The 23,754-nt window shown below is 45.4% G+C and overlaps 2 protein-coding genes across 9 annotated transcripts in view; one reads left to right on the forward strand and one right to left on the reverse strand.

Moving 5' to 3' along the window:
- LOC135113727 (uncharacterized) overlaps window positions 1-23,754 on the reverse strand; it is an 83,010-nt gene that overhangs the window by 26,105 nt on the left and 33,151 nt on the right. Inside the window, exon 1 of one of the 6 annotated variants that reach the window (XM_064029261.1) lies at window positions 413-864. The exons of 1 other annotated variant lie outside the window; for it this stretch is intronic. Coding sequence is in view for 1 of the 5 variants with exons in the window: in XM_064029255.1 (XP_063885325.1) it covers window positions 1,292-1,337 (46 nt within the window). In the remaining 4 variants the exon portion in view is untranslated. 4 more of the 6 variants (XM_064029262.1, XM_064029259.1, XM_064029255.1 and 1 more) reach the window with 4 other exon arrangements.
- Window positions 12,452-23,754, forward strand: part of LOC135113726 (uncharacterized) — a 42,915-nt gene continuing 31,612 nt past the window's right edge. For 2 of the 3 annotated variants that reach the window (XR_010274968.1, XM_064029253.1), the window contains exon 1: window positions 23,620-23,696. The gene's annotated coding sequence lies outside the window, so the exon portion shown is untranslated. Of the gene's footprint in view, window positions 12,582-23,619; window positions 23,697-23,754 lie in introns of those variants that run through there. The other variant, XM_064029254.1, reaches the window with a different exon arrangement.

A 23,754-nucleotide genomic window follows, 5' to 3' on the forward strand; every position in this document is an offset into this window, starting at 1 on the left:
TGTGTGTGTGTGTGTGTGTGTGTGTGTGTGTGTGTGTGTGTGAACTATATAATCCTAACCCTTCGTCATTACAACAAACAACAACACTGCAATCATAACACCACCACCATCACCACCACGCCGCCACACATCACCACCACGTCTACCACACCACAAAACACACACTACGTACAAGGGCTGAGTGACACTACCACTAACACTACCACCACCACCACCACCCCAGCGGTCCCCACGCCCTTCCCCCTCACTGCGCCCCCCACTAAAGCCACGCATCGAGGGCATGGCACGTACACAGGGCAACAGTGGTCTGGCTTCTGTGCTATAGTCACTTGCGACACCTCCACCACCACCACCTCCACCACCACTGCGGCGATACCACACTGCCACATCACTACCACCACTCCGCTTGTACCTATGCCTCCACCACCGCCACCACCATCACACTGCTCCACTGCGACGCCACCACCACGGTGATGCCACGCACCGGCACTCTCACCACTATTATGCTGCTGGCACCACTATCACCACCACTACACACAGTCACTATCACTATTACTGCCACCATCACCGTCGTCACCACACCACAGTAACATCGTGTCTCTATCTCTACACACACACACACACACACACACACACACACACACACACATACACAGACATACACACACACACACACAGACCGGGGCCGTATGGTGGGCTTATCTGTTTGTCCCTGATGCCCTGCTGCGGTACCCGGGCAGAGGGGCAGGGGAGGCGGGGCAAGGGATGTGGGGGTAGTGGTGGCGTGGCAGCATGACAGTGCCACAAGGCAGGCGTGGAGTGGGGCGTGCGGTGCCTCGTCATCCCTTGGTGTGCCCTGCTCTGCTTTACCTTGGTGGCGGTGGTGCCTGCTGATGTGGGTGCTAGCGGGCGTGGTGGTGGTGGTGGTGGTGGTGGCGAGACGACAGGTGTGTTTGGGTAGACAGGTGCTGTGGTGCGTGTGGCCTCACCTGCCTAGCCGCCACGCTCACTGCTGTTCCTGCTGAGCCTCTGCTGCGTCGCCGCTGGTGTCTGCTGCCGCCGCCACACACCGACTACCCTTGGGCGCCGCTCTAGCTAAAATGGCTGCCCCAGCGCCACGCAAAAATCGATACGCAGAGGCCGCGAAGCTTGTGTGGGCAGCCAGCGCGGTGCCCCGTCACTCCCACACTGCTGAGTCTCGCGTGCTGTGCCGCCGCTACCCCGCCCCGCCCCGCCCCTCCCCCACCACCGCCGCCCCCGCCCTCCGCCGCCGCTCACCCACAACACTCACTTTGATCACACTTCTCCTCCTCCTCCGGGAAGACCTGCAGCCTCATGTACGCCTACTGTCCAGGGCGGTGCTGTGATGCTCCCGCCGCGGCATGTGTACGTGTGTGCGTGAGTCTGCCCCGGCGCCACGCACTCCGCTGGGTGAATGAACCGCTCGGACACACCGCCGCCGCTGCCACCGCCGCCACGCCGCCCCAAGCGAACCTCCGTACACACACAAACACACACACACACACACATACACACACACACGCCCCGCCGGCCCCGCTAGCACCGCACCACCATGCGCCAACGCTCCGCTATCGTCTCCCTCGCCTTCTGCAGGAGAGTGGCGGGGCATGGAGGGCGCGCAGGGGCAGGGTGAGGCAGGGGTGTCTGTAGTGAGAGTGCGTGAGGGCAGAGAGACGCACGAGGAGCCACACGCACACACACACGCACGCACACGCCGAATTTCCAACACTCGTCGACCCAGCACTGCCGCTTCCGACTGAACGGTGGTGGTGGTGGTGGTGGTGGTGGTGCTGTTGCCACTAATCACCACCACTGCCTCCTCCACCCTCCGCCCCTGAACAACTCCATTCCATCCACATCAAAACACCTGAAATCGTGACTCGTGTACATGTGTGTGTGTGTGTGTGTGTGTGTGTGTGTGTGTGTGTGTGTGTGTGTGTGTGTGTGTGTGTGTGTGTGTGTGTGTGTGTGTGTGTGTGTCTTTGCCACACTCCGTCACTCTGTCACTCTGTAGAAGTCTGGTTCCTATCACGCACCTTACATCTCACAAGTACGAGTACCGTTTTACCTGTGTAATGCACCTCTCTCTCTCTCTCTCTCTCTCTCTCTCTCTCTCTCTCTCTCTCTCTCTCTCTCTCTCTCTCAGTAAGAAAAGATAGATTCTTAGAAAATATACGGTAATACACACACACACACACACACACACACACACACACACAGAGAGAGAGAGAGAGAGAGAGAGAGAGAGAGAGAGAGAGAGAGAGAGAGAGAGAGAGAGAGAGAGAGAGAGAGAGAGAGAGAGAGAGGTTTGTGTAACGGTAGTGCCGGGACATTTAATTCTTAGGTCACTGTAATGTTTTGTCCTCTCTCTCTCTCTCTCTCTCTCTCTCTCTCTCTCTCTCTCTCTCTCTCTCTCTCTCTCACTCACTTAATGGTTCATAACTCCTTCCTGCTTTCATTTTCCTTCTTGGATTTCTTCTCTATTATTTTTCCGCAGTTTCTATTCCCACTTTCTTCCTTTCTCTACTTCGTAATTACCGTTTTTTCCCCTTCTTTCCTTCCTCCTTCCTTCAATTCATTCATTTATCTCCTTTCTTTCCCCACTTCCTCTGGACTTCATTTTTGATCTTCCTGTTTTTAGATTAATATTCTCTCTCTCTCTCTCTCTCTCTCTCTCTCTCTCTCTCTCTCTCTCTCTCTCTCTCTCTCTCTCTCTCTCTCTCTCTCGATGACTCACCCATGTCAAGGGGAGAGCGAGAGAGAGAGAGAGACAGAGAGAGATAGGGGAGGGAGGAGGGAGGTGATAGTCTAGGCTACTGGTGTTCCCTCCCTCCCTCCCCTCGTTTCCCTCCCTCTCCCTCCCCTTCTCTTCCTACTGCCCGTCACGGTCACTAACTTCATCCCCACTACCTGTTGTGGCGGTGGTGATGAGTGGTGGTGAGTGGGGAGTGAGTGGTGAGTGAGTGAGTGATGGTGACTTCGAGTGGGTGTTGTAACAATGACGAACAGAGAGAGAGAGAGAGAGAGAGAGAGAGAGAGAGAGAGAGAGAGAGAGAGAGAGAGAGAGAGAGAGAGAGAGAGAGAGAGAGAGAGAGAGAATGGAAATATAAAACATAACAAAAATACAAATAACGAAAGAATAAACGAGACAGACTGAGAGAGAGAGAGAGAGAGAGAGAGAGAGAGAGAGAGAGAGAGAGAGAGAGAGAGAGAGAGAGAGAGAACTTACAGGGCGTGGGTACAGTTTCCGGCGGGCAGGTGTTCCTCCCCACCCACCTGCTCCCATTGTCTCCCCTGCTACGCTCCCCTGCCCCTGCCACACACACACACACACACACACACACACACACACACACACACACACACACACACACACACACACACACACGTCTCCTCCCCTGCCACCATCATGCACTCCCTGCCAATTCCCCTCAAATCCTTACCTTCCTCCCCCCTGTCACGCTTCCCTTGCCTCCCCTTCCCTCTCTCTCTCTCTCTCTCTCTCTCTCTCTCTCTCTCTCTCTCTCTCTCTCTCTCTCTCTCTCCCCTTGTTATTTAGCGTTACGGTGCCTTGTTCTGGTAAGGTTACCCAAAAGCAACTCAACCCTGCCCGTGTGTGTGTGTGTGTGTGTGTGTGTGTGTGTGTGTGTGTGTGTGTGTGTGTGTGTGTGTGTGTGTGTGTGTGTGTTTTCCTTTTCCTTAACTAGACTGTGTTCTTATCCTACATGAGGCCCGTTTACACACACACACACACACACACACACACACACACACACACACACACACACACACACACACACGTGCTCTACAATGACACCTGAGTAACTAACAGCACCCTAAAAACAAAAAACAAACAAACAAACAAACAAAAACTTATGGAAAGGGGTTTTTATTTATTTATTTTTTTTGGGGGGTCTAGTAAGGGGCGTGGTCTGAAATTTTCCCTCATGCCATAATTTTCTTTTTTCCTTTTTCTTTTCTTTTTTTTTTTGGCGATGGATGTTCCTGTGTGTGTGTGTGTGTGTGTGTGTGTGTGTGTGTGTGTGTGTGTGTGTGTGTGTGTGTGTGTGTGTGTTGTTCCCTTCACTCCGCTACATCAGATTTCGATTCTTTACTTTTACTCTTTATTTTCTCTACTTTTTTTTTTCTCTTTCACTATAATACCTTTACATTTTTCTTTGTCTCTTTTACTCTTTATCACTATCTTTTGCTTTCTTTCACTTATTTGTGCCTCAATAATCAATACTTTTTGCTTTATTTGCTTAATCTTACCACTTCTCTGTCCTTTATTCATCTTAATCCCTACATTCCCTTAAGTCCATTTCATAGCTTAACCTAACCTAACCTAATCTAACCTAATCTAGCTTAACCTAAACTAACCTAGCTTAACCTAACCTAACCTAGCTTAACCTAACCTAACCTAACCAAACCTAACCTATCTTAACCTAACCTAGCTTAACCTAACCTAGCTTAACCTAACCTAATCTAGCTTAACCTAACCTAACCTAACCTAACCTAGCTTAACCTAACCTAACCTAACCAAACCTAATCTAGCTTAACCTAACCAAACCTAATCTAACCTAACCTAACTAAACCAAACCTAACCAAACCTAACCTAACCTAACTTAACCTAACTTAACCTGAGCTAAGCCTTATATTATAACCTAAACAAATCTATCCAGACCAAACCTAACCTAACCAAACCGAACGTAATTTCAACTGACCTAACTTGAACTAACCTAACCTTACCTGATCTAAACTACAGTGTTAGCATTCTGATTGTGTAGATATGTTAGTTTCAGTCTTATTTACTTATTTTTTCACAGGTACTGGAATGAGTGTTTGTGGTTTTGGGGTCTGATATCATGTAAACACACACACACACACACACACACACACACACACACACACACACACACACACACACACACACACACACACACACGATTCATGGAAAATATACGAACGCAGAGAGAGAGAGAGAGAGAGAGAGAGAGAGAGAGAGAGAGAGAGAGAGAGAGAGAGAGAGAGAGAGAGAGAGTCAGGTGGGCATGACGACAACAATGCCCGGGGTAAGGGGGGAGGGAGGGAGGGCAACCGGAAGTGGATGCCGTGTTCCACTACCGGTTGGGGGGTTAGGGGGTGGGGGAGGGAGGTGGGGGGGAAATACCGATGATTACAGTGGTGGTGGTGGTCGTGGTGGTGGTGGTGGTGGCGGTGGAGGGAGTAATGGTGATGGTAATGGTGGTGGAGGTAGTGGTGGTGGTGGTGGAGGTAATGTTGGTGATGGCGGGAAAGGTGATGATTGTGCGTATGTAGTTGTGATTGTTGAGGTGGTAGTGGTGGTGGTGGTAGTAGCGGGAACTGCATGTAATGGTGGTGGTTGTGGTAGTGGTGGTGGTGGTGGTGGTGGTCATTAAGGTGTTGTCTATTCTATCGATGAATGGGGTGATGGTAGTAGTAGTAGTAGTAGTAGTAGTAGTAGTAGTAGTAGTAGTAGTAGTAGTAGTAGTAGTAGTAGTAGTGGTAGTAGTAGTAGTAGTAGTGGTGGTGGTGGTGTGAATGGTTGTGATGATTCTGTTATTAATGGTGGTGATGATGGTGGCAAAAACAATGAGAGATGGTGATGTTTATAGTGGTGGTGGTGGTGGCAGTCGTGGTGAATGGATATAGTAATGATGGTGGTGGTGATGATTCTATTATATTGTGGTGCTGTTGATGATGATGATGATGTGGTGGTGGTGGTGAAGGTAATGGTGATGGTGGTGGTGGTGGTGATGGTGAAGGTAATGAATGGAGTTATTGCTGATGATGATGATGGTGGTGATAAAGGTAATGCTGATGATAGTGGCGGTGATGAAGGTAATGGTGATGATAATGGTGGTGGTGATGATCTCACTGGGGGTGATAACAGTGATGATGAGGTTAGACTTAACGAATGGTGTTGACAAAAGTGGTGGATGCAACACTGATAACACCAATGGAAGAGGAGGAGGAGGAGGAGAGAGAAGGGAGGGAAACAGTACTCCTGGTGGTGGTGGTGCTGGTGGTGGTGGTGATGCACAATACACAATAAAAAAGATGGTGATGATAACGGTTCACCTTTGGGTCGGCAAAAAAAAAAAAAAAAAAAGTCATTCCAAATGCCACTAATAACTCAGATTTTATCCCAGGTAGTAGTAGTAGTAGTAGTAGTAGTAGTAGTAGTAGTAGTAGTAGTAGTAGTAGTAGTAGTAGTAGTAGTAGGAGTAGTAGTAGTAGTAGTAGGAGTAGTAGTAGTAGTAGTAGTAGTAGTAGAAGGTTTCTCCCATCTGAACGTCCATATATTATGTAAGACAGCTAGGAGGAGGAGGAGGAGGAGGAGGAGGAGGAGGAACACAGAAAAATACGAATAGGAGAAACGAGAACAAGAGAATAACAACAGCAACAACAACAACAACAACAACAACAACAATAATAAACAACAACAGGAAGAGGAGGAGGAGGAGGAGGAGGAGGAGGAGGAGGAGGAGGAGGAGGAGGAGGAGGAGGAAGGGGAAATGGAAAATAGGAAAATATGAATAGAAGGAGAAAGAAAAAAACAAGAAAATAATATTAACAACAACAACAATAGGAGGAGGAGGAGGAGGAGGAGGAGGAGGAGGAGGAGGAGGCTGATGCGGGTTAGTGTTAGTGAATTGAGATTATAAGTCCTCGGAAATTTGTGTCTAACCAGAAGATGAAGGTGTGTTAATTTCAGTTTCTTCTTGTTGCTGCCTTGTGATCCGAAATTCTCCTCCGGGACTCAGATCGAATTTATTTAGTATTTCTCTCACTCTAATCCTTCGTTTACTAATTACCCTTTCACTGCCAGTCAATCTTTTCCATAATTACTCGTATCTACAATTTACAAGACTTGCTACATGTTCTATAAAAAAAAAAAAATCATTTAGTATTTCAAAACGTTTATTTGTTCTCACTCTAATCCTTCGTTTACTAATTACCCTTTCAGTGTTAGTCAATTTTTCCCATAATCACCTACAACTTTCAGAAGACCTACTACATACTCTTAAAAACACGTATTTCTGTAGATTAGCAAAGATTAAATTCCCCTCCCTTTTTCTCATGTCCATCCAAACAATTTATAAGTGAACTCATAGCATCAGAAGGGTTAAGAGAGAGAGAACGAACATGTCAACCTGCCTTACCATATTCAGAAACACGTTCCTTTTTCACCATACTCATTTCTAAACACCACAGAGACAATTAACCGTGTTCCCAAGACTGCTTCCTTTGTAAATAACGTAGAAATCTCATTAATCTATCAACAGAACCATAAAAAAAAAAATCATTAAAACCCAGTGTATCTTCAACTAGAGCCTATTGAAAGTATTGTAAGTGCAGCTAGAGGTGTTTCTGAATATGTTCCTTAGTCTCTCCTCGATACATCAGAATTTTTACCGCTCCCTATTGAACTCCCAGGCAATTCAGGTCCTCGGTGAGTATCGGTGACCAGACCTGACCATACCTGCGGTGTGTGGGCGAGTGTGACTAGAGAAGTGTTGGAACGTTCTGAGAGGAGGAGAAAAAGGAGAGAGGAACGAGGAATTGAAGGAAGCTGATGGAGGAGGAGGAGGAGGAGGAGGAGGAGGAGGAGGAGGAGGAGGAGGAGGAGGAGGAGGAGGAGGAGGAGGAGGAGGAGGAGGAGGCCGTTCACCGTCAATCATATGTGAGGCGACTAGCACTTCCTTCTTCCTCGGTATAGTGGTCAACCCGCTCCCTCTCCCTCTCCCCTCACAGAAGGACTAGGAGAGAGAGAGAGAGAGAGAGAGAGAGAGAGAGAGAGAGAGAGAGAGAGAGAGAGAGAGAGAGAGAGAGAGAGAGAGAGAGAGAGAGAGAGAGAGAGAGAGAGAGAGAGAGAGAGAGAGAGAGAGAGAGAGAGAGAGAGAGAACTACGTGGAGGAGGTGGAAGGTCTTTGATGTATGGATGGAGGTAAGGGGTGGGTGGAGGAAAAGGGAAGAGGAGGGAAAGGGGAGAAGAAAAAGGGGAGGGAAAAGAAAAGGGTCAAAGTGGAGGTAGTTTTAAAGGGAGAGGGTGGTGGTGGTGGTGGTGGTGGTGGTGGTGGTGGTGGTGGTGGTGATGGTGGTGGTGGTGGTGGTGGTGGTGATGGTGGTGGTGGTTGCAACAGATAATGCGTCTTATTCACGTTTTTGTAAGGCTTTTTAGAGAGAGAGAGAGAGAGAGAGAGAGAGAGAGAGAGAGAGAGAGAGAGAGAGAGAGAGAGAGAGAGAGAGAGAGAGAGAGAGAGAGAGAAATATAATACCACGAAAGAAAACATTGGTAGAGAGAAAACACTACACAAAAAAATAAACACACACACACACACACACACACACACACACACACACACACACACACACTCAAGGCCCAGGGAACGTGTGTTATTGTCAGAAAATTACCCAAGAACGCTGAAAGTTGACCAGCGCGAAGCGGTATTTTGGTATATTTTAGTGTTCCTGGAGTGGGGGAGGGTGGGAGGGAGGCACGGAGGGCAGGAGGGGTGGAGGGAAAGTCGCCAGCGTGTTGGTGGAGGAGGGAGGGACGGAGGGAAGGAGAGGAGGGAGAGATGGAGGGAGGGAAGCAGCCATGCAAGACTGACAGTACCACATACCGCCGCCAACAAATCTATCCTTTGCTTTTCTCTATTTTCCCATCACTCCCCATTCCTCCCTTCAGGCATAGGGAGGGTATGGGCTTCCCTGGGGCATCCTGCGTGGTTTGAGGCCATGTAGGGGCATAGAAACAGCCTGGGGAGGGTGTGGGGGAGGGGTAGCGGCCCCCAACACGCACCCACCCTAGGCAGGACTCTCGCGCAATGCCACGAGCCACGAACACCGCGTACGAACCCGCACGGAACACCTCCTTTCCTCCACTCCTCCTTCCCTCCATCTCTCCGTCCCTCCGTTACCTCCAAGGCCTCAGTGGCTCCCATTAAGCACTCCACCTGGGTCGCGGTGCTGGTATGGGCAGGTGAGGGGAGGAGCTGAAGGGGGGTGAGGGGCTGAAGGGGTGAGGGGAGGAGCCCACACACCTGGTACCGTTGTGGTCAGTCGTGTACGTCGCCAGTACAGGTAAATGTCCGGAGCCAGTTGGAGTGCCTTCCCCCCACCCCCCAATTCCCACCCTGCTACAGTCTCGCCTCCTACCCTCCCTCCGTCAGTACCTCCTCAAAAATCATACTTCTTCCCCTCCGGTGCCTCACAGTATGCCTCGTTTCCCATACTGTTCTGTAGCGCTGCCTGTCATTCTGCGTGTGTGTGTGTGTGTGTGTGTGTGTGTGTGTGTGTGTGTGTGTGTGTGTGTGTGTTGTGTTGTGTGGGTTAGAACAGCACAGCTTCTCATTAAAGACCTCGTATAGATCACCAGATAATGCGGCTGTTCGTTCTTCCATTGTGTTCCTTTGTGTTTGCATACTTCCCCACCTTTCATACATCAAAGCATCCAAACGACATTCTCTCTCTCTCTCTCTCTCTCTCTCTCTCTCTCTCTCTCTCTCTCTCTCTCTCTCTCTCTCTCTCTCTCTAAATTTATCGTTCCTTCCTACTTTTCTCTCCTATAAGCTTTTTTTTTTTTATCTCTTCTCTCTCCACTAATGCCTCCAAATATCAGTCTTCCTTCTTCCACTTACATCCTTCCCTCCTCTCTCTCCCCCTTCGGTGCCTTCAAATATCTTCCCTCCAGAGGTCTCTTTTTCCTCCCTCCTGGGCCTCAACACCTTTCCTCCCTTCCTTCGCTCTCGTCTGTTTTGTTCCTTTCCTCTATTTATTTATTTTTTTGCTATTTCTATTCATGTATTTTCTTTCTTACGCGTACTTCTGTGTTTCAAACCTTCATTCTTTCTTTTCCTTACTTCCCTTCTTTCTTAGTTTTTCCTTATATTTCTACCTTCAAAAGACAGTACGCGATTCTTTTTATTTTTTTTCCTATCTACCTTTTCTATTTTCTGTCTCTGCATTTCTTTCTTTCATTCAAATATACTTTCCTGCCCTCACAAAGCTGAAAGAACACATGAGGGCAACTTTTTTCCTCCTTTCTCTCTACTTTCCCCTCTAATTTTCCTCTCTCTCTCTCTCTCTCTCTCTCTCTCTCTCTCTCTCTCTCTCTCTCTCTCTCTCTCTCTCTCTCTCTCTCTCTCTCTCATACGTAACATTTCCTATTTTCTTTCTTCACTTCTTCGTTTTAAATTCTCAGTTAAACTATTTTGCTCTTCATGCTTATCTCTCTTTATTTATTTATTTCCACTTTTATAATCATCGTCCTTCCTCTTATTACATTCCGTTACTTGTTTTTTTGTTTTCCTCTTTTTTTTTAGGTTAATCGTTACGTATTTTTTTATTTTTCTTCTGATCCTAAAAATAGTCTAACACACACTCTCTCTCTCTCTCTCTCTCTCTCTCTCTCTCTCTCTCTCTCTCTCTCTCTCAACTTAATCCTATCGGAAAGGTCCAAATCCACTTCAAAAGAACTATACATTGTCCTCCTCCTCCTCCTCCTCCTCCTCCTGCTCCTCCTCCTCTCTTCCTCCTCCTCCACCTGCGGACACGTGGACTTCCGCTATACACCTGTCATCGCTCTGGGGCACAACAGGTGTGTGTCTAAGTGGCAGGTGTGGCCGCGAGAGAGAGAGAGAGAGAGAGAGAGAGAGAGAGAGAGAGAGAGAGAGAGAGAGAGAGAGAGAGAGAGAGAGAGAGAGAGAGAGAGAGAGAGAGAGAGAGAGAGAGAGAGAGAGAGAGAGAGAATATAGGAAGAACGAAATACAATAAGATGATAGGGAACGGAAAAGTAGAGAAAAGTAAGAAAATGTGATAAAGATAGGGGAGAGAGAGAGAGAGAGAGAGAGAGAGAGAGAGAGAGAGAGAGAGAGAGAGAGAGAGAGAGAGAGAGAGAGAGAGAGAGAGAGAGATACACATACAAGCAAACGTAGAATTTCCCTATTACTCCACATTACTTCAGAATGGGACCTTAAATGCATACACACACACACACACACACACACACACACACACACACACACACACACACACACACACACACACATACATATTTAATCATTACATTTCTTTTGTGTTATTCAAGAGATGCAGCGCCTTTGTACGGTCGCCCCCAAATGATGTCGAAAACCCTAGTGAATTCCATCTCTATAAACGGAACGGAACTTAAAATATGAGGTATTGAAGAGGTTTTATGAACTCGGCTAAGATCAAGAAGGGAAGTGGATGTGGTAGGTGGAGGAGGAAAAGTGGATGGCAATAGGTGGAGGTTAGCAAGATGGTGTTTTAAATATTTCTTTTCTATTTTTTATTTATTTGTTTATTTTATTTATTTGTTTGTTTTCTGGTGGAAGTTTGTTGCTGGATGCTTTATTTTTTATCATATTTTTTATTTATTTATTTATGTATTTCTATTTATTATTATTATTATTATTATTATTATTATTATTATTATTATTATTATTATTTATTTATTTATTTATTTTTTTTTGGGGGGGACGCATGTCAGCTGGTAGATTTTTACTGGTTAGACGAGTGCAAGGATCGTATCGGTGAGGAAACACAGGATGAAGCAGACCTTTATTTCTCAAACGTTTATTTTACTTATTTATTTATTTCTATTCATCATTATTACATTCTTTTTTTCGGCGGATGTCAGCTGGTAGATTTTTTTTACTGGTTAGACGAGTATGAGGATCGTATCGGTGAGGAAACACAGGATGAAGCAGACCTTTATATCTCAAACGTTTGGATGAACAGCCTTCAACACTCTGGATAACACTCAGAACGTTACAGAAAATTGAAGTAATGCAGTAGTCAAGAAGCATCAATACAGACACCAGCAAGTCTTTTTCTTTCATGTAAGGACACTGTCAGAGAGAGAGAGAGAGAGAGAGAGAGAGAGAGAGAGAGAGAGAGAGAGAGAGAGAGAGAGAGAGAGAGAGAGAGAGAGAGAGAGAGAGAGAGAGAGAGAGAGAGAGAGAGCCCAATGAGGTGCAAGTCCCTAAAGAGAGATCTAAAGTGTCATCTGGAATTGGAGGACATCTTGAAACATCCTTCCTGAAAGAGTTGAAATCACAGGAAGGAGGAAACACAAAAGCAGGTACTGGGTTTAAATTTATGGACTGAGACACGTGGAAACAGGTAGGTATGTTTCTTACAGGGAATGCCACGAGTAGTCTTCTTGCAGCTTCCCTTATGTTCTTGAGTTGAGAGTATATTCAGCTCGTGGTGTATTCTAGTCATGTAACTGCAGCGGCTGGTGGTGAAGGTTTAATATTTCGAAATCGCAAAGCCCCTCAGTTATACAACACAGTGATGCAGGGTTGTGGTGTACGCGGCTACGAATGAGGCAATGCTGGGTGTTAACATGTGCTGGTGTTGCGTGTGTCAGTGTGGTGCTGTGGAAATATATCGTTACTGCTGCAGCCTCCTTACTGCCGCCGTGTGCAGCATGAGTAATAATAGGGTCGGCTGCGTGGTGTTGACAGAAGTTAATGTTGTGACTTACGGTTGCCACGTACAGAATGGTAAGTAATTGATAAAGGTGGTGTTAGTTTTGCGGTGTTAGTTTTGTGCTAATGGAAGAAATTATTATTGATCTGAGAGGGAGGGGGAGAGGAAGGAGAGGGAGGGAGGGGGTGGAGAGAGAGAGAGAGAGAGAGAGAGAGAGAGAGAGAGAGAGAGAGAGAGAGAGAGAGAGAGAGAGAGAGAGAGAGAGAGAGAGAGAGAGAGAGAGTATAATTTTTAAAAGGACTACTACTACTACTACTACTACTACTACTACTACTAATAATAATAATAATAATAATAATAATAATTAACAAAAGGAAGAAGAAGAAGAAGAAGAAGAAGAAGAAGAAGAAGAAGAAGAAGAAGAAGAAGAAGAAGAAGAAGAAGAAGAAGAAGAAGAAGAAGAAGAAGAAGAAGAAGAAGAAGAAGAAGAAGAAGAAGAAGAAGAAGAAGAAGAAGAAGAAGAAGAAGAAGAAAGAGGGAGAAAAAAAAAAAAACGGAAGACTCAGAATTTACTTCCATTTTACAACAACAAAAACAACAACAAAAGCACCAAGCACAACACAACACAACACAACACACACACACACACACACACACACACACACACACACACACACACACACACACCAATTTACTTCACTTTACAACAACAATAACAACAACAACAACAACAACAATAACAAAAGCACCAAGCACAACACAACACGCACCAAACCCATAAATACATTCGCGAAAACCACCACCACCACCACCACCACCACAACACCACACCACCACCACAACAACACTTATCACACACAAGGCACAAGGTTGCAGCGTTGATCTAAAACCTCGGAGACAAACAGACACAACAACAATAAAGACAAAAATCAAGATAGAACACCTCACTTATTGCCCGAGGCGTCTTGTTATTCCCCCTGCAGGAAGAATATGTAGAAGTCTGTCCCTCCTCTTCCTCCTCCTCCTCCCCTCCTCCTCCTCCTCCTCCTCCAGTCAGTAAGTATGTAGATAATAAATCTTCTGCCAAATTCTGCCTTCAGGTCTGCTTGTGGTATTGCAATTACTCTGACCACTCTCTCTCTCTCTCTCTCTCTCTCTCTCTCTCTCTCTCTCTCTCTCTCTCTCTCTCTCTCTCTCTCTCTCTCTCACTCATTATACGTATGCTTACTTTTTTTTCTCTTCCGGTCTTAGTTTATTTTTTATTATTCTTTTATTTCCCTCCTCTTCCTTCAGTTCCTTCACCACTTTTTTCTCTTACTCCTCCTCCTTCCCCTTCTACACTTTCTACTCCTTCTCCAGTTCTTTCACTTGCTTTTCCTCTTACTCCTTTTATTTCTTTTTCTCTTTCTAGTTCTCCTTCTCCTCTTCCTCTTCACCATCATCATATTTTTCCTTCAATAAACGCCCATTATCTCTTGTGTTTACTTCTCTGTTCCTTCTTCGCCTGGACTTTCCCTTCCCTCCCTCCCTCCCTCCTTCCTTCCTTACCTCCTCGAAGGCCTGTGGTCATCCCCCCGTAGCGCCCATTATTTTGGTCTCAAGCCCTGCCCCCCTCCCCCATCACTCCCTCTGTCACCCTTCTACTCCCTCTCCCTCATGTTGCCACACTCACGCCCTTCATACCTTCCCTGTTGCCTCTCACTCACCCAGTTCTCTCTCCCAGCTTTTTTTTGCTTGTTTATTCTTTATTCTCTTTTATCATGTATTCACCCTCTCACTCATTCTTCTTGTTTGTTCTGTTTCATTTTTTTTTATTATATTTGATCATATTTCTGATTTTATTCACCTGTCTCTGCCTCTCACTCACACATTCTCTCTCCCTCTCTGTTCTTTTATTCCATTTCTCTCGTATTTCCACTCTTATTCACCCATTCTCCTTTCCCATCTCTTTTTTTCTGCCCCATTCCTCACTTCCTTCCTTTCATGCATCACTTTCTCCATCTACCAACCATTTCCTCTTGTAATCACTCTACCTTATTTAAAGCTGCTACTCCTACCAAGTCTCTCTCTCTCTCTCTCTCTCTCTCTCTCTCTCTCTCTCTCTCTCTCTCTCTCTCTCTCTCTCTCTCATTACCATCTTCCTCTCCCTATCATGCACCTGTAATACTTGAACATAACGTGTGTGTGTGTGTGTGTGTGTGTGTGTGTGTGTGTGTGTGTGTGTGTGTGTGTGTGTGTGTGTGTGTGTGTGTGTGTGTGTGTGTGTGTGGTATGCTGTACAGATATCAATTACGCTCCCTATTTGCCGTCCAGCCTTCTCTCCCTCCCTATTATTCAAGTAGTGGGGAGACAGGCGGGGAGGGGGGTGTAGAGATGAGGGGTGTAATATAAGCGTTCTTGAGGTGCCATTCTTCACTATTGGGTGTGGCTGTGTGTGTGTGTGTGTGTGTGTGTGTGTGTGTGTGTGTGTGTGTGTGTGTGTGTGTGTGTGTGTGTGTGTGTGTGTGTACGAATGCACGTGCTGAATATGATTTTCTTACAGCGATGAATATGTGTGTGTGTGTGTGTGTGTGTGTGTGTGTGTGTGTGTGTGTGTACCAGCTGACTCCAGGTTGGCGTCACTCCGGCCGGATGTGGCTTCTTCCGGCGCCAGTTTCTCCCTCCCCTCCTCCTCCCTCCTGCCCTTTCCTCCTGTCCTTCATGCCTTCCTCCCTCCCTCCTGCCCTCCCTTCCTCCTACCCTTACCTTTGCGCTACCTCTCTCTCTCTCTCTCTCTCTCTCTCTCTCTCTCTCTCTCTCTCTCTCTCTCTCAATATATGTAAATGCTGTAAATGCAATAATGTCTAATATGTTATGCAAATGTTTCTCTTTAAGTTTAAAATAAATATTCTTTCTTACAAATTACTAGTTTACTTCTTACTAGTTATTTATTTTTCTATTTTCTTCACTCTTTCAACATTACGATAATTTTTTAAGGATTACAATGTATTTTTCTGCTTTGAGATATCACATCAGCCTCCCTCCATTATTTACTTATATATTTACTTAATTTATCTATTTCTTCATTTTGTAAACAGTCTTTTTTCCAATATATCCTTCTTCTTTTAATATTCCTTATGCATTCATTCAATCCATCTATCTATTCCACTTGTGTATTTATCAATTCCTACCACTTCTGATGCAACTGCTTGGCTGATCACTAAATACCTCTGCACGGCTTTCAGTTGTTAAATATTTGCTTTTTCTTCTTTATACATCTACTGATCGTTTAATCGCATAATCTGCTTTCTATTCAACTACACATTCATCCATTATATCCACCTATTTGACTGATATTAATGCCTATCTCTCTGTATACATGCCTAATACATTCGTCTCTGTAAGTATATCCACCTGTATGCATGTTTAATAATTGTCTATTTGTCAGTCCATTATCTATGCACATATATCTGTTTACTATTACTATTTGTATGTATGTGTGTCTGCTTACTATCAATTTGTCTACTGTTTAGGGTCTGTCTATCTCGTTATATGTTCATTTGTCTATCTGTCAGCATCTGTCTATCTGTTTAGTTACTATTAATGCTATTTACCTCTCTTCCTGTCAACTATTTTCTAAGTCTGTCTAAAATTTGTCTCTTTCTGCTATTTCTTCTTCTTTCAGTGTTTATTTATCTATTTTCTACCTTCATCTATCTTTTCGTGTCTATCATCTTTCTCACTCAGCTGTCAATATATATTTTGCCTATCTTCAACATACATCTATTTAATATTAATACCTGTTAGTACGTTTGTCTATTCTCTCTCTCTCTCTCTCTCTCTCTCTCTCTCTCTCTCTCTCTCTCTCTCTCTCTCTCTCTCTCTCTCTCTCTCTCTGTTATCAAGGTATATTTGTCTATCTTCTACTTACATTTACCTGCCTGTTTATAAGTTACCTTTCCTGTCTACCTGTCTTTCTTACTTATATCTGCTTGTCTGTTTACATGCTTACCAGTCCCGTCTATCTCTCTCCTACTTAAATATGTCTGTTTATAAGTTTACTATTTCTGTCTACCTGTCTCTTTTACTTACATCTACCTGCCTGTTTATAAGTTATCCCTCTCATCTACCTGTCTTACTTAAATCTATCTGTCTATATGTTTATTAATTCTGTCTACCTGTCTCTCCTCTACTGCGTCTCCCTGCCTACGTCTCCACTTCCTCCGCGAGTCAGGAGCCTTCAAGCACATCCACGAAGGACGTTTCTTTTGGCGTTAGAAATTTTCACACTCTAGACGTGGGGTTTCCTGCATCTCTCTCTCTCTCTCTCTCTCTCTCTCTCTCTCTCTCTCTCTCTCTCTCTCTCTCTCTCTCTCTCTCTAAAGGTGACAAGATTCCGGGGTTTATTAAGACAACACTCCCCGCCAAGGACACACACAAGGCACTCTCTTCACGCCGCATTTCCATAAGGTGACACTTTTGTTGCATTCCCACGTCGGATGTTGCGAAAGAGGCCGCCGCGCGTGGACCGTCAAGGCTTATTTTTGTACCTAGCACAACGCAGTGTTTGTCCTTAAGGGTCGGTGCTCGTGAAGTTAGGATCTTTTCTCTGCTGGAGGTTGATAAAAGAAGAGATCTGTGGAATTATGTTTATTCTCTACAAGTTGATTACGTATTTCACAACTCCACGAAAGTTAAAGATATGAATTTATACTTTTAAGTTTAATAGACGAAATAAACCTATATATACAAAAAGACTAGTGGAATTACGTCTAATCTCTGTAAGTTGATTAAATGTTTCAGAATTCCAAAAGGGTTAAAGATATTCAGACTTTTAAGGTTAATAGACGAAATAAAACTTACACATACAAAAAGACTAGTAAATTCAAACATATACTTCATGGATAAGTTAATAGAATGCTCCAGAACTCTAGAAAAGAAGGAATGTGTTTGCCATTCTTTTTATGCACGAGGGACTCCGGCCGAGGGCAACAAAAAGTCTGATAAAAAGAACCACTGAGGATGCCAGTCCCAACAGGGTAGTCAAACAGAATGATCCTTTCACTTCTACACATTCTTTTCCCATACACACTTAAAACTTTCCAGACACAATTTTTTTTATACTGAAACATGTTAAATATTCCCGTGGGGCAGAAAGCATCAAATTAATTCAACTTATCCTTCTTTACTTCATCTGTCCAAGCAAACTATATTTCTGTACTGCTCTGAGTGCTACAAAAATACACCTATAGCATTAAGTGTTAAAAGGAAAAGCATTACAGTTTACATAACGTTTAAGTATTACACATGAACAGAGACCAATGGAATTAAGACTGAAATAAAGTTAATCAAAACAATAAGATTTTTACGAAAAGAAGGAATGTCACCTTAACCCTTTCACTAGTACTTGGCACATCTTTCATCAATCACTAACCGCTCTGTGACATTTTTTTCCCATCCTCCAACCACCTCCAAACATAACACTGGCTAGAAACTGTAAAAAACCCATTCTTTTCATCCCGATCTTTCCTGCAGAAGCTTACAAAGATTTCACACGTTGGTTTCAGTGTTAAAGAGTCGCATATCGCAGTGAAAGGATTAAGGTTTTAGACGAAATAGAAGTGAAAACAACCTCCCCGCGCTTCGTTTGTGAGAGGACAGAGCTGAGGCGAGGCAAACTGCGTCACACACTCATATCCAGGGTCCCGCATGCCACCCTACAGAACCTTGCAGGGATGTGATGACTGCAAGACCCTGATGCTTGAAGTTACGTGGTCTTGTCTATATAATCTCTCTCTCTCTCTCTCTCTCTCTCTCTCTCTCTCTCTCTCTCTACTCTGGGATTGTTTTCTACATTGTATTTGTCCACCTGTTCTCATATAATCTCTCTCTCTCTCTCTCTCTCTCTCTCTCTCTCTCTCTCTCTCTCTCTCTCTCTCTCTCTCTCTCTCTCTCTTGTGTCTGGGCGAATGAAGGAGGGAAGGAAGGAAGCCAGCTACAGCGAGGGAGCGAGAGGAAGAAGGCAGCGAAGGAGTGAGGAAGGGAGAGAAGGAAGAGAAGAGGGAGAGAGAGAGAGAAGGAAGGGGAGGGAGAGAGGGAGGGAGTAATGGTGGAGTTATTATGACAATCTCTGCCCAATTGTGAGGCTCAACTACCATGCGGTTCCCCCACTTCACCCTCCTCTCTCCACCACCACCACCACCACCGCCCACTCTCACCCACGCCCACCCACTCACCCCCCGTCACCCACACTCGACTCTCTCTCTCTCTCTCTCTCTCTCTCTCTCTCTCTCTCTCTCTCTCTCTCTCTCCACCCCCACCACTCGTATCTCCACCAAGGGCACCTCCTCCCCCACCAACATGCCTTGAGGCTGAATCATTCTCTCCCCTCCTCCACTACCTCCTCCTCCTCCTCCTCCTCCTACACCTTTACCTGCCCGCCCTCACCCCCCTCACTCCCTCTTGCCCACGGCCCGGAACGCATCACATCCGGCAGTTATGGTGTCATACCCTCTCCTCCTCCTCCTCTTTCCTCCTGTCTCCTTCCTCCTCTTTTCTTCTTCTTCTTCTTCTTCTTCTTCTTCTTCTTCTTCCTCCTCCTCCTCCTCTTCCTCCCCTTCGTCCTCTTCCATGGCACCGCAGTAACGCTTAATTTTTCTAACAGTAACGCACCACTACCTCCTCCACCTCCTCCTCCTCCTCCTCCTCCTCCTCCCGCCCCCCTCCCCCCAAGGAAGACAGGACAGGGGTTAGGAGGGAAAATATTGCTGTCTTGTTTCCGGCGATTTTCACTTGGCCGAAATCACGGGCACCGGAAGTGAGAGAGAGAGAGAGAGAGAGAGAGAGAGAGAGAGAGAGAGAGAGAGAGAGAGAGAGAGAGAGAGAGAGAGAGAGAGAGAGAGAGAGAGAGAGAGAGAGAGAGAGAGAGAGACATGCGGACATACACACACGGAAATGACATAAAAAATAAAATAAGGAAGAAAAAGATAGAAAATGAAGGATAAAATAATAGAGAGAGAGAGAGAGAGAGAGAGAGAGAGAGAGAGAGAGAGAGAGAGAGAGAGAGAGAGAGAGAGAGAGAGAGAGAGAGAGAGAGAGAGAGAGAGAGCCAGGAAACACACTCCCAAATTGACTTATGAATGAGAGTCCTCCCTTTAGTTTCAACCCTTTACTCTTCCTTTACAGCCAAAATTATTCTCTCTCTCTCTCTCTCTCTCTCTCTCTCTCTCTCTCTCTCTCTCTCTCTCTCTCTAACTGAGCGAGACTTTAAAGACGAAAGAAAGAAAGATAAAAAGTTGCGTATATCATTCCATCTTTTTGCTTCCCTCCCTCACTCCCTCCTTCTCTCCTTCCTTCCTTCTCTGGTTTTTCCTCCATTCTCTCCTTTCCTCCTTCTCTCCCTCGGTAGCGGAAGTAGTGTCCGAACGAAGACATCCGGTAGAAGGGAGGGATAGAGGAAAGGGAGGGAGGGAAGGGCTGGGGCAGGAAGGGAAGGAGCACCTGTGAATGAACCGTGAACTGGAAAAGAAGGAGGAGGAGGAGGAGGAGGAGGAGGAGGAAATGGAACACAGGAAAATATGAACAGAAGGAAAAGGGAAACAAGCGAGAAACAACACAAACAAACAAACAAACAAACAGACCAACAAACACTCCTAATAAAATAAAACCTCTAAAAAACCTTAAAAAATAACAAATCACATAAAAAACACTAAAATAAAAATAAATAGATACTAAAGAATTTACATACAAACTACCCACAACCACCACCATTACCTCCCTCCCATTCCCACCCCTTCCCCTTCCCCCTCCCTCTTCCTTCCCCTCCCCTCGGTGACCTGCAACCCCCTCCCCTTTCCCTCCAGACGGGGCCTCGTGATTGGTCGGTAATCACAGCCATTATTCCTCTGTGCAACGGGATTGGTCATTGGTCAGCAGGAGAGAGAGAGAGAGAGAGAGAGAGAGAGAGAGAGAGAGAGAGAGAGAGAGAGAGAGAGAGAGAGAGAGAGTTGGATTGATGGATTCAGAGATCACTTGCTACGCTACCATCAAATTTCCCGTTTTCTACAGTCTCTCTCTCTCTCTCTCTCTCTCTCTCTCTGTTAGTCCATGTATGAGCTGAGTAATAATAAAATAAATAAATCATCAGTACATTCAAGTTAAAGAAATATCTATTCCAGGATTTTTTTCTTCCTTTCTTTTTTTTTTCTTTTCTTCACTGCAGTGTTTTTCTTTTCATTTTTTCTAGCTGCTCATGATAAAATACGTTGAAAGTTATAATTTCTTGTCATTCCATTAATTTATCTATTATTATATGCAGCATTTTTTTTTCTTATTAGGAAGACAGAAGCATAAGCGTGGAAATTTGTGCAGGAAGTTTCGCACCGCTCGAGGTGATACGCTGCCACACTTGATGCAGGAATAAGAGCACAGCAGCAATGAACCCACGAGGCGAGGCGGCGAGGCGAGGAAGTGGTGATTGTTGAGTCCACGGGTCTTTCTGAACACAACAGGATGCACGGGAAGGACAGCGGCGTGCAGGGATGTGCTCGACTAATGGTGGAATTTAGAATTTATTTTTATTTATAATAGCAGTAAATGCAAGTGGTCGAGTGGTAAGTGAAGGCTCAGAGCGGTCACCCTTGGGGGAGGATGACAGCAAGCAAACCTCCACCCAGGAAGGAAAGTGGCGGCGTGGCGGCGTGCTGCCCCGGGGCCGCTGCCTGCCGCTCACAGGTGACCGCCTTGACTTGTGGTCGCAGCGCTGCCCACGGGAAGAAAATCTTTTGCAAACTCACTGGAGAAAAGAAAGAAAGAAAGAAAGAAAGAAAACAAAAAAGCTAGACAGGCTGGCATTGTGGAGAGCTGACGGCGCCCAATGCCCTCCTGACTCTCTTCACCCACAGCATTATTTTCACTTTTATTCAGGAAAACGCTCCGTTTACGTGTAAGGGAGGGAAGAGGGCGATGGAAGGGAAGTAAAATGGGTTAGCTAAGATAATGACACTCTTAGAATGAAATAATATTTTCAGGGAATTATACTACATATTCAGCACAATTCAGGACAACTACACGTGTGCCATATGGCGCCCGTTTGTACCGCCACGGCAAGCCGGGTTAAAACAAGAGGTTTCTAGCTTCAGGAATGGAGAAAGTGTGAGGAATGTGCGCCTCTGTTCTGAAAGCAATCACCTCCAGGATGCATTGGATGCAGACTGACGGGCTGCAGACACCAACGGTTGTCACGTCGTGAGAACCAGAACAGCACAGCCTCGAGTCTTCCTTCACACATATATCGTGCTAGGCTCACTGTCGACTCGCCGAGTGCACGACACAAACAGGGATGACAGAGACGAACAGAAAAAAACATGGATGTGGTTGACGGAGCCCAACAGAAAGAAAACTTGGACTAACAAGCTGCAGGGTCAGTGGTATTGGAAGAGTATCAGCTGAGGTGTTGTGGGTGTCTCTGAGGCAGGCTGGAATACAAATAAGGTATTGTGGCAGCACCAGTTTTTCAGTCACTTAGTACGGCAAGTCACCGGCTTGTCAATCACGGCGGCCTACAATGACAGTCATGCCTGCATTCTTTCATGTACCACGGAGATCGAACAAGGGCAAAGGAGAGAGAGAGAGAGAGAGAGAGAGAGAGAGAGAGAGAGAGAGAGAGAGAGAGAGAGAGAGAGAGAGAGAGAGAGAGAGAGAGAGAGAGAGAGAGAGACCCGCTCATAATGCCGTTCCCTCTGAAAATGGGGAGCCGAGATAAGAAGAGCAATTAATTTTCTGCAATGTCTTCTCTTGACACAAGTTATAGGCAAGAGAAAGTACATCAACAGGAAGAAAGATCCAGAGTTTACCAGTAAAAGGGGTGAAAGAGTAGACACTAGTTAACTCTTGCATTAGTAAGGCGAACGTAAGTGGATAAGAGTAAGCAGAAAGTCTTGAACAGCGAGGCCGCGGGAGGGAGTCAGGAGGCATGAAGGTAGCAAGTTAGGAGGACCAGTAATCATGGGAATAACGGGAGAAGATAGTAAGAGATTCACTGCAGCGAGTGGGAGAATCAGGAGTCTGTTTGAGGAGAGGAATCGATGAGGCGATGGCGGAGTGACGTCAGCCTCCCAGCATGCAGGAGCGGTACCACACACACAGGCGAATAAGGTTCCTGTGTTGATACTGATGATGATATTTTTATTTGCCTTTTTTTCTTTTAACCTGTTGTACATCTGAATTTGATATTTATTAACATAAACACCTGCCGAAGCTTCAATGCAGACTTGAAAAATGAAATAGGAAAAAAAAAACTACCACAAATGTATTTACACCAACTCTTCGTTAAAAAAAGAAAAAAAAACTGGAACAAGGAAAAGTGTTGCTGGTGACAAAACATGTAAATTTATGGACGGTGTTTCCGCAAGAGAAGAGCTGTGAAATTTCCAGCTGAGATTTACAGCGAAGGACAGTCCAGCCGTGTTCAGTGTTTGGGAGGCAGTGTAGGTAGTGGAGCCTCAGTCAAGAAGAAAGAGTTGTCTGGAGGATTGTTTCTGCTGGACAGATTCTATTTATTTATTTATTTATTTTTATTTGTCTATCATGATTAAAACTACGCAACCTGACACAAAGCCCCGGACTTTTTCCCTTCTAAAATAAATTACGAAACAACTGATTATTGAGATTCTGGAAGGATGATAGCCCCCCCCCCTCTCTCTCTCTCTCTCTCTCTCTCTCTCTCTCTCTCTCTCTCTCTCTCTCTCTCTCTCTCTCTCTCTCTCTCTCTCAAAAATGTGCGAGTTAACCATTTACCTCTCCGTTTTCTTCTATTGCCATTCGTGCACGTTTTCTATGGTACATTTTCAAGAGAAACAAAAAACAACTCTACAAACAAAAAACGAGAGAGAGAGAGAGAGAGAGAGAGAGAGAGAGAGAGAGAGAGAGAGAGAGAGAGAGAGAGAGAGAGAGAGAGAGAGAGAGAGAGAGAGAGAGAGAGAGAGAGAGAGTATACATGACCCACTGCCACTAGATAGAATACAGAAGGAAGTACTAAGGTCACGCAGATGATTAAATATGAAAATATGGAGGACGGGAGGAGGGGCGGGGTGCCCAGCGGAGGTACGGAGGTATATGGCTCGTCTGCCACTTGCCTCCAGTGCCTCAGAGGGCCAGCATGGAAGTAACACGGCACCTCCAACTACTCCACTCCCTCCTCCTTGTGGCAGGTAATGGTGGTGGTAGTGGTAGTAGTACCGGTAGTAGTAGTAGTTGTGGTAGTAGTAA

This window comes from Scylla paramamosain, chromosome 26 (assembly GCF_035594125.1).
Source record: "Scylla paramamosain isolate STU-SP2022 chromosome 26, ASM3559412v1, whole genome shotgun sequence".
In the NCBI taxonomy this organism is placed as follows: Eukaryota; Metazoa; Arthropoda; class Malacostraca; order Decapoda; family Portunidae; genus Scylla; species Scylla paramamosain.